The sequence below is a fragment of the Ursus maritimus genome, unplaced genomic scaffold (genome assembly GCF_017311325.1).
Source record: "Ursus maritimus isolate PB19 unplaced genomic scaffold, ASM1731132v1 scaffold_26, whole genome shotgun sequence".
Lineage (NCBI taxonomy): Eukaryota > Metazoa > Chordata > Mammalia > Carnivora > Ursidae > Ursus > Ursus maritimus.
In genome coordinates this window covers 19,848,165-19,858,683 of record NW_024425119.1, presented here as the reverse complement: position 1 = coordinate 19,858,683, position 10,519 = coordinate 19,848,165, and the positions used below count along the sequence as shown (strand labels likewise).

The following is a 10,519-nucleotide window of genomic DNA, read 5'->3' as shown; positions in this document are numbered from 1 at the left end:
GGGCACTCCTCTGGAGTGCCCCAACCTCCTGATGGCCCCGCCTCCCCCAAGGGCCCCGCCTCCCAAGGGCCTCAATTCCCTGAAGGCCCAGTTAAGCTCCACTCCAAGTCCTAACTCTGCTTGGCCAAGATCCTTCCCTGTCCCTGGGTTTGGCTTGCACTTTCTTCTCTGATCTTTCTCCTCTGAGGCCGAAAAAGCCCACTGGTAAGTGCTTTGTCATTTATAGATTGACAAGAACTGAGACAGAGCCAGGGAGGAAAGAGGCTGGGCTTAGAGCACTGATGGCTATGGAAGCCCTGTGGAGGTTGAGCAGAGGGTATTTCATGACAACAGAGCTAGACTTTGGATTGGAGGGTGCAGAGCAGAGGCCTTGCAAGTTTGGGAAGGGCAGGTAGGTTTGCTGGGGTCAGAGGGATTTGGAGGCCTATATGTTCTCCTTGAGAACAGAAAGGTTCTCAGCTCTGATAAGCAAAATAGAGTTAAGGGAGGTTATTCCTTGGTGCTTGTCCTCCAGCATCCTTCCCACCTGTTTGCTCTGCCCTCCTTCATGGCCTTTCCTTTCTGACCTGGTGCAGAGCTTGCTTTCTTCATCTTTGTCTCTCCTCACAGGGAATACCACATAGACTGTTTAGACATATTCCTGGAATGAATGAAAATTTTTTTCATTGGGCTTTGCTGTCTCCTTCATGTTTTGTCTCGTTTCTCACTGGAGTTTCTGAAAGTCTCTCTGTCGTATCTTCTTAGTAAGGACATCGCCATGGACTTTGCTATAGAATAACAGGTCCAGTGTGATAAGGTGGTCCCCTATCCCTAGAGAGGATTTGAGGGGCTTCTTCCTCCAGGCTCAATATCTATTTTTTACAGCTGCCGAAGGTATCTGCCTGTCTTTTTATCTAAGTTAAAAATGTTGTGCTGGGAATTGATTATAGACCAGGTCAGGGTATAGGAGGAAAGATTACCAAGTTCCCCTGGTGTGTGGCTGTCTAGTGGTCTTTAAAACACTGGGTCTCCAAGAGGCAGTTTGCTGCTATCATAAAACATATTTGCAACTCTTTAAGTTTAAAGACACCTGGGATTTTAAACTGTTCTTCACCCTCCTCCACCTCCCCACCACCATGTACACTGTGGGCGGTAGGTCAACACCAGAAGCCCAGACAACACTTATCCATGCATGACACTGGCTTTCTTGATTATATGTGGCTAATGTTGATTTCTAGTTTGTCTTTCTCTTGCCCTCTAGCAGTTCTTGGCTTCTTCTCTTCATTATCAATTGATACGTGTTATGAGCTTCCAGAAGGCAGATTCATTCTAACTTTAGTTTAAGCAAAATCATGTGGAAAGACCAGCTTCCTTGACCAAGTATATTCCCAATTGATAAATATGATTTTTGCATTATATTTTTTTGGTTTATCCTTTTCCCTTTTTTCTTTTATTATTATAGAAATCTCAAAGCAGAAGGGAGTAGAAAGAACTAGGAAGAGGGATAAAGAGTGTCCCTAAAAAAGTGGTGGTGGGGGCTCTTTGTTGTAGATTACCTTGCCTGAGCTGGGGTGAGCAGGTGTGTGTGTCTTGGTGGACAAGTTGTATGGATCTATATTTGGAGAAGAGCTCAGGACTTTGAGGCATGATACAACTTTCATATGACTCAGATGATCTGGTGTCTTTCATACAACAAAATGAAGCAAAACAAATTAACTTTCCAAGGGAGATGATGGTGGTATGGAGCTGCTACCCCAGGCTATGAGAGGACCAAGCATAGTCTAGCGAGTGAGGACAGAGAGACAGCCAAGTAGTTACATGGGAGGATAGAAGGACACATTTAAAAATATGAAGGAAGATAACCAGAGAGATAGTTGGCCTTTCCTAAGCTACCTTATGTGCCATGTATTACTCTGGGTGTGTATTGGGAGGAGGTACATCAAAGAAGGAGCCATGGGCTCTGACCATTCACAACTGCTAGTCTAACAGTGGAGACAGAGTGTAGTGTTGGACGGGACCACCAGATGGATTTCCAGATTCTGTGCCTACAAGGAAAGGAAGGATTTTGGGTGGGGGACAAGGCTGTTTAGTAAGGCTTCTTGGGGAAAAAATGATGTGGATCAGTGCTCATTGTAGATCAAGCCATCCTATGTTACTGTTGTAGTTTGCAAAACAAGATGGCCAGGCAGATGGATTTCCTTCTACTGCTTTCCCTAAGGACTTTTATTAGGTGCTCTGTGTTGACAGGATTCACAGTTGTGAAAATGGTGTAGAGAATGGAAGGGGAAATAGACAAGAAACTGATTTTCACTGTTGACATCAGTGTATCAGATCACTTTCTAATCCCTTAACTGCACACCCTTTCTGGCTTTCCCAGCTGTCTTTCTGATTCTTGTTTGGAAAATCTCATTCTAATTTTCCCTGGTAGCCCATCCAGTTTCTGAAGACCTCTAGAAGCAGAAGCTCAGGCTTTTCTGATTTATCAATTTGATCATCTTGTTCTGATATGATGGAAATGTTAAGAATTTTCAAAACTGGAGGGGCACCTGGGTGGTTCATTTGGTTAAGTGCCTGACTCTTAATTTCAGCTCAGCTCATGACCTCAGGGTCCTGAGATCAAGTTCTACATCAGGTTCTGCACTCAGTGCAAAGTCTTCTTGTCCCTCTTCCTCTGCTCCTCCCCCAGCTCATGCATTCTCTCTCTAAAATAAATAAATAAAGAAAACCTTAAAAAAAAAAAAAGAATTTCCAAAACTAGATTCTGACTGAAACTAAACCAGTAAATGTGTCAAATCATGATTGAGGAACATTTCATTTAACTGTGTCTTCTCTGCAGTTATCCCAGAGGGACTAAGAAAATGCACCTTGTTCACACCTATCTCAGAATGATACTGGATAATACGGAGTCTATACAGCCTCTAGCAAAACTATACTATCTGATTGTTTATCCAACTAATGGTGCACTGATACTACCGTGGTGTCTGCATGTAGCACGGACTCCACAGATGTTGTGCGAAGGAAGCACGTATGTTTTGGTCTACGTCTACATAGATTTGGGGCTACGTTTGTGTGGATGGACTTGGTCTACATCAGTTGGTGTGGAGCATGTTAGTCCATCAGGGTGGGTTTTCAGTGACTTGGAATTCAACCTCTGCCAGACTGGGGTGGGATTTGAGAGGTGTAGTGCTGGGGGCGGTAGGGTAGGTGAGTTGGAGGAGGTGGCTGTGTTTCCTCTTGGTCTAATGGGCAGTTTGGGGGTGGCCCTGCCTTCAAGTTCAAGTCTTGGTTGCACCTAGTAATATGTACTTACAGAATCACAGTTTCTAGCCTCACGGAGAGAACATGAAGCAGGTTCTACCCTAAGGAGTTTTTATTTTAGAAAGGGACTCAAAGGCTTCTTCCAAGTAACATGTAAACAGAATTCAGTACAAACTAAGATCATAGGTGGGAGGATGCCTGGTAAGTGATCTGTTTGGTAAGGTTGTTCTCAGAAGACTCCTGGGAGATAAGTTTTGATATTTATTATTTTATTTTAATTTTTAATGTATTTTTTAAGATTTTATTTATTTGAGCGAGAGAGAGGGAGCGAGAAACAGAGAGAGAATGAGCAGGGCAGAGAGAGAGGGAGAAGCAGGGAGCCTGACCTGGGCCTCAATCCCAGGACCCTGGGATCATGACCTGAGCCTAAGGCAGACGCTTAATTAACTGAGCCACTCAGGTCGCCCGATATTTATTTTCTTTTGTACGAGCTGAATTTGTTACTTCATCTTTCTTTCCAACCTTTCAGGGAAACTATCTGACCTTTCCTTCTCTTTCCACCAGGGGAGAAGTCACACATTTATTACTCCTGCAGTTTCCCTCTCTTTTCCTTTTCTCCTAAGGTCAAAGATGATGATAGTAATAATAATAATACCTATTATTATTATATTTTAATATCTAGATCTGTGTTAATATCTGTAGCAAATATTTAACTGGATCTGTCTAGTTGGGCAAACTGGATTTGATGGTCAAGGTGTGCTGGAGTTTTGTGGTTTTGGTGGGGGACATGAAAGGAGGCCTTAAAAAAGGCTCTATTTATTGGATCATGGCCCAAGTGAGCATGCATGAACTGATGTTTTCCTGGGAAACTGTTATATACAATGCCAGGATGTGCATTGTGTCTTCCATGCAGCCTTCTCAGGCTGATGCACAGTACACAAAAAATTCTCACTAGTCTTGCCAACACTGGAAAATGAGGTCCTATTACTCTTATCTTCCATCAACTAGGAAGCTGCCTGGGATCTTGACGTTCCCTTGCCTTCACTGTTATTTTCTGATTGAGAATATCCTTCTTGGTTCACAGTTCATGTATTTTTTTCTTATTTTGGCAGGTGGGGAGGTGTTCATGAAATGCCCTTAATTCTAAGTTCCCAGAGAGACGATTTCTCTATTTGCCACCATCATCTTGCACTGTGTATAAGTGTATAGGTGATGATTTGGGGGTAATGGTGGTGGTTATGGTAATTAGGGAGATAAAAATGTTGCTTTTGCTTGAGTTCTTTTGCACAAAGAGTCACTGTGGTGCCTGAATTTTCAAATTTGGAAATTTCTTTGTATTCGTTTATAGTTAGTTGAAATTGGATCTTTAATAGACTGAATCCAGTCTCTCTCACTCAGAAGCTTCTTATGTTTTCTACTTGAGGAACCATCCAATTACCCCACCTTAGACCCAATCCAAAGCACACAGAACCCATCTATGTTGTTATTTATAGACAGTAGAGGAAAAATTGTAGCAAAACCAGAAAATTATTTTCTCTGGGAGCTTACAGTATGAGGACAATTCATGGATACTTCCCTATGCTCTTGAAACAAGTGAAATCCTATTCTACACAACATTCAGTCCGTTGACTGTTGTCCCACTCTTCCCTTCTGCACGCTAGCCTTACATGTAGTTATTGTAGTTTGAGTATCGTGTCATGTTGCCTAATCTCAAAGCATTAGGTGACTTCTTTCCAAATAAAGTAAAGCAGTGGAAGTAACAAAACTCTGTTGTCTTCCTGTTTAGTTGTCCCACATCAAGATGACACTAGAGCAAATAATAATCTGCCATTTTGGGTTACTTCCTTTGTACTTTATGTGGTGAAAGAGACTTGGACCTCAGTTCTTGTGTCAGACTCTGACTTTGCCAAACCGGCCTGTGGAGCCTGGGGTACTTCCTTGGCTGCCAGTTAACTCTTTGTACCTCAGACTTCAGCTGGGGAAAAAAAGACAAGCTGAAAGTGTCATCAGGCAGATGCTCTGCTCCTGGACTCCACCTCACCACCTACTACTCCTACCCTCTTCCCTAACTGGGATTTCTCTCAGTGTGAATTCCAGACCATTGAAATATGCCCCTGGAGGTTAATGAGGGGAGAACAGGGGGCAAGGAAAGCATAGTGGAGAGATCAGAGGACATGGAGACCATTCTGGAAAGATCATGTGTCTACCTGTAGTTGTGCCCAGAGAAGCTTCTGGAAGGACAGTCATGTTGAATATGGTTTGGAAAGAGCATGTTCTAGGCAGAAAGGGACAGTCTGTGTGAGGGCTGATGTTAATTCCAGCAAGATGTACGTGTGTGGGGAAAGATTTGTCCTGTTCAACCAGGAGCCACAGAAAAGGTTAATAGTAGGAATAAGTGGTAGAACAACAGTGAAAAGAAAGACTTGGAAATAAAATCTGAGAAGTTTGGATTGAATAGAGAGTGGGAAACTACAGGTCTGATTGGGAGACAGAGAGTGAGTCTTCTTAAGACTTGTGGAAAGTGTCATCTTCCAGAAGGAGAGTAGAGAGCACTTGCACCTCAGTTATCTGCTGCAGTGTATTGTCATGGAGGATGTGATATACAGCTTTATCCTGCTTCAAGGGAAAAGGTATAGGGTGAGTGTAGAATTTCACAGCTGGAGCAGGAACTGGGCAGGGGATGAGGCTGGAGGAATAAGCACAGGTCAGATTTTGAAGGAAGGAAGGACTACAAAGGAAGGGCCTTGGGGAACCTCTGAAGGGTTTGAAGCCTGGGGTAGGTGGGGGACATCTCAATCACATTTATAGTTTAGAAAGCTTCCGTGAGTTAAAAATGGACCCTCCTTAACTATCTCATGTGCTTGTTGGTAAATCATAATACTGGAACTGGTGAGTGGCAAATAAGGAGTCTAGATGGATTTGTAGACAGAAGGGCTGACTCACAACCTGAGGGATTTGATAATGTATAGAGAAGACTTTTCAAATATGACTTGGTCTTTTTTGACTTTATTTTTTTTCAAAGATTTTATTAATTAATTTATTTATTTATTTATTTATTTATTTGAGAGAGAGAGAGAGAGAGAAAGCATGAGTGAAGGCAGGGACAGAAGGAGAGGGAGAAGCACACCTCCTACTGAGCAGGGAGCCTGATGCGGGGCTCAATCCCAGGACCCTGAGATCATGACCTGAGCTGAAGGAGATGCTTAACCAATTGAGCCACCCAGGTGCCCCAATCTTTCTGACTTAAAAAAAAAAACTGACAACATTTCCTAAAATTCTCTCAAAACCAAAGCCTGAGTAGGGAGGAGAGTGGAAGCTGCATGACTTTGTTCCCTCTGTCTCCACTACTCTTTCCTGGGCATTGCTGTGAATTGTTCATCCACAGCCTTGCTCCCCTTGTGGAGGAGACCACTTGAATAGCAGCAGCGGAGTAGGCAGAAGGAAGAACCACATGTCAGCTCCTTTATTAGGAAAATATATTTGGCATATTTAGACAATGATTTGAGCAAGTTAAAAACTCCTTGTGAAAAATTAATAGACAGTAACAAGTGAGTGTTTTGATACAAGCTCATAGAGCAGTGCAGGGTCTCCAGGAGGCTGGCAGCTGACATCACAGATGGCGCGGGGTGTGTAGAGAGCACAGTGTGGCCAGTGAGGAGACTGTCTGCAGAAGTGAGCTCACCTTCTCTCCTGGAACCCAGAGAGGGAGGAGGCAGAAGGAACTGTTTAGGTTGTGAGCTACTGAGCTAGGTGACTTCTTTCTTTTCTCCCTATCCATCACTCTCATAACTGTGGACATAACTGCAGAGAATTTTTGCCTGATTGCTTTAGGCGAGGTTTACTGAATGTCAGAATTCACAAAACCACCTTCCTGGCTCCTCTCCCATCTCAGTCATGGACCCTGGTTGGCTGCTGCCCCCATTTCTCCAGTGTTTCCTTCCCAGACAGCCTGGTCCTCTGCTTCTTGCAGGTGGTTATGAAGGTGCTGCCCCTTTTTCCCTCTTCCTCTCTGTTCACAGTGCCCCTGTGGGCCTAGGTGGGTAAAGGGAAGGGGTGGACTGTACATTCTTGGCCATCAGTACAGCTGAATGGATGATGCAGAATGAGGAGACAGGGGGCCAAATTGCCATCTGACCTTGGCTAGCTGATGTTGGGGCCAAGGGTTTTAAGAATGGGGGACCAACATTTGTATGTGAGCCTCAGATGATACTTAAAAAAATCATTCTGAAATGGAAATGAGGCCCGGTAGTCTGTCAACTAGTGTGTCATATCTCACATTCAAGCACCGCACGCACAACCCCTGTGTGAATTATTGCACAATACATTCATGCACTGTTGTGTCTTGTAGCTTAATTAGCACATGAAGCTGCAGGAGTTAGATGAACCCAAATGGGCTTATGTCATGTGGTGTGTAAAAAGGAGAATGTTGGGAGATATTTGGACATTTTTCTGGGGGGAAAGCAGGGTTGATTTTTCTATGATGTCTTTCGGTGTCAGTTTCTGTGGTACTTGGGCTGCAACAAGTTACATGCGACTTTCCAGTTTCGGTCGGTTGGTTGAACACCATTGTTCAGTAAATATTTATTGTTTCCCTAGGCATTATGGAAGGATAACATGTACCAGAAGAAATAGGAAGCAGCAGCTTTGAAGCCTGAGCAACGGAACTTGGCAGCTGCAATCTAACTCAGTTTAACTCATCCTCCTCGAACCCATTCTGAGGCTCTTGGCTCCCTGTGCTTGTTACACCTGCATGATCATTAGAATTCTCTTCAGTTCCAGTTAGAATGCCGTGTGAGGCACTTCGAAGATTTGGTCAAAAGCTGGTACGCAAAGCTACATTGGGGCAATTCAGACGTTTGTACCATTACAACGGCCTGCGCACTCTGGATTTAGTGGCCCTGGGTGTGTGCCGCACCCTGGGTGCAGGTCTCTATATCCTGGCCAGTGAGGTGGCCAGAGATAATGCAGGACCAGCCACTGTGATCTGCTTTTTGGTGGCTGGTCTAATTTCTATGTTGGCTGGGCTGTGCTATGCAGAGTTAGGTGCCTGGGTTCCCCGTTCTGGCTCTGCATATCTCTATACCTATGTCACTGTGGGTGAACTCTGGGCTTTCATCACTGGCTGGATCCTCGTCTTCTCCTATGTTGCTCGTACAGCCATTGTAGCCTTTGCCTGGAGCTTAGCTTTTGACAACCTGTTTGGGAATGAGATCTCACAGATCCTGCCTGATAGCACCTCACCACTTGTTCCTGAGTCATTGGCAGAAGCATCAATCTTGTCTGGTTTTGGCCTTGTGATCTTTCTCCTGGGATTTCTGGGTCTGAGGATTGGATCATTTGGCCTTTTTACCAAAGTGGTCACATTGGTGAAACTTTTGGTTCTCAGTTTTTTTCATCATCTCTGGCTTCATTAAGGGGGACCTGCACAACTGGAAGCTCACAGAAGAGGACTACATACAGGCTGGACTCAATGACACCTCTGGCTTGGACCCTCTGGGCTCTGGAGGATTCGTGCCTTTTGGCTTCCGGGGGCTTCTCCATGGAGTAGCTACCTGTTTCTGTGCATTTATTGGTTTTGACAATATTGTGACTAGAGTTGAAAAAACTTATTCCCAGCGTTCCATCCCCATGGGCATTGTGATTTCACTGCTCATCTCTGTTTTGGTGTATTTCGGTGTCTCTGCAGCACTTACACTCATGGTGCCTTACTACCAGCTGCGATCTGGGAGCCCCTTGCCTGAGGCATTTCTCCATATTGGCTGGTTCCCTGCCTACTATGTTGTAGCTTTTGGATTTTTCTGTAGTCTTTCTGCCAATATCTTGGACTTTATGTTCCCCATCAATCAGGTGATACACGTGATGGTACACAGTGGCCTCCTGTTCCCTGTACTTGCCAGGATCCATACTGGTAAATGCGCTCGCATCATGGCCACCATAATCTTTGGCATTGTTGCAGCAATAATGGCATTTTTCTTAGGACTCACTGATCTTGTGGACCTTGTGTCAGTTGGGACCCTGCTATCTTACTCTCTGGTGGCTCTTTGTGTCCTCATCCTGAGGTATCGGCCTGAGATGCAGAATGGGGGAAATGAAGCACAGGTGCCGGAGGAGAACGGACCTGCAGCAGAGAAGCTGACTCTACAGGCACTATTTTTTCCAGGCAGCCCCACCCCCACTCCACTCTCTGGCCGGGTTGTCTATGTTTGCTCCTCACTGCTTGCCCTGCTGCTGACTCTCCTCTGCCTGGTGCTGGCCCACTGGTCAGGTCTGCTTTCTGGAGACCCAGGTCCGATCACAGTGGTCGTGCTGCTCCTGGTGCTCATCACTGGGCTCACTGGGGTCATCTGGAGACAGCCACAGAGCTCCACTCCCCTTCCCTTTAAGGTCCCTGCTCTGCCTCTCCTCCCACTCCTGAGCATCTTCCTGAATGTTTGCCTTATGGTGCAGATGACAGCAGCCACCTGGGCTGGAGTTGGTGTCTGGATGCTGATTGGGTTTGTTATCTATTTTGGCTATGGGATCCAGCACAGTTTGCTTAACTCCACTGAAGTTGGAGCCCAAACTGTAGACTTTGAACTCAGCAGTGCTAGTACATAATTGGTTTGACATCCTCACACCTGAATGTAGTCTAGTCCTCTGCAGAATAATGAAGAGTAATCTTGAGGATATAAAAAGCTAGGCCTTCCATGGAATGTTGGTGGGGGGAAGCTAATAGAACTCTCTAGTTATTTGTTTTATTTTTTATTTTCAAGATTTTATTCATTTATTTACAGAGAGAGAGAGAGGTCACACGAGCAGGGGTAAGGCAGAGGGAGAAGGAGAAAGAAGCAGGTTCCCTGATGAGGAGGGAGCCCCATGCGGGGCTGGATCCCAGGACCGCAGGATCATGACCTGAGCTGAAGGCAGACACTTAACTGACTGAGCCACCCAGGCACCCCTAGAGCTCTGTATTTATTATAGAATGAAGGATGTTTTTATTGTTGGGTTTTTTTTTCCTTGTCTACTTTTCAATTGTGTCTGTAGCTGCTTGCTGCCTTTAAACAATTATAATTAAAGAACTTAGACAAAGTGTTTTTGTTTTCTTTGGGTAAATACTCAGTAGTGGAATTACTGGATCATACAGAAATTCTATTTTGAATTTGTTGAGGAACTTCCATACTATTTTTCCACAGTGGCTGCATCAATTTGCATTCCCACCAACAATGTACAAGGATTCCTTTTTTAATACATCCTTGCCAGCACTTGTTATTTCTTGTCATTTTCATGACATGTCCCTGGCCAC

The 10,519-nt window shown here is 44.6% G+C and overlaps 1 protein-coding gene across 1 annotated transcript; it reads left to right on the top strand.

Moving 5' to 3' along the window:
* Positions 1-285: 285 nt before the first annotated feature.
* On the top strand, positions 286-10,305 carry LOC103665221 (cationic amino acid transporter 3-like). The gene is given in 3 exon segments (XM_040642219.1): positions 286-391; positions 7,834-8,624; positions 8,626-10,305. Coding segments are annotated over 2 exon segments (1,812 nt in total). The 5' UTR covers positions 286-391; positions 7,834-8,021; the 3' UTR covers positions 9,835-10,305.
* The last annotated feature ends 214 nt before the right edge of the window (positions 10,306-10,519 follow it).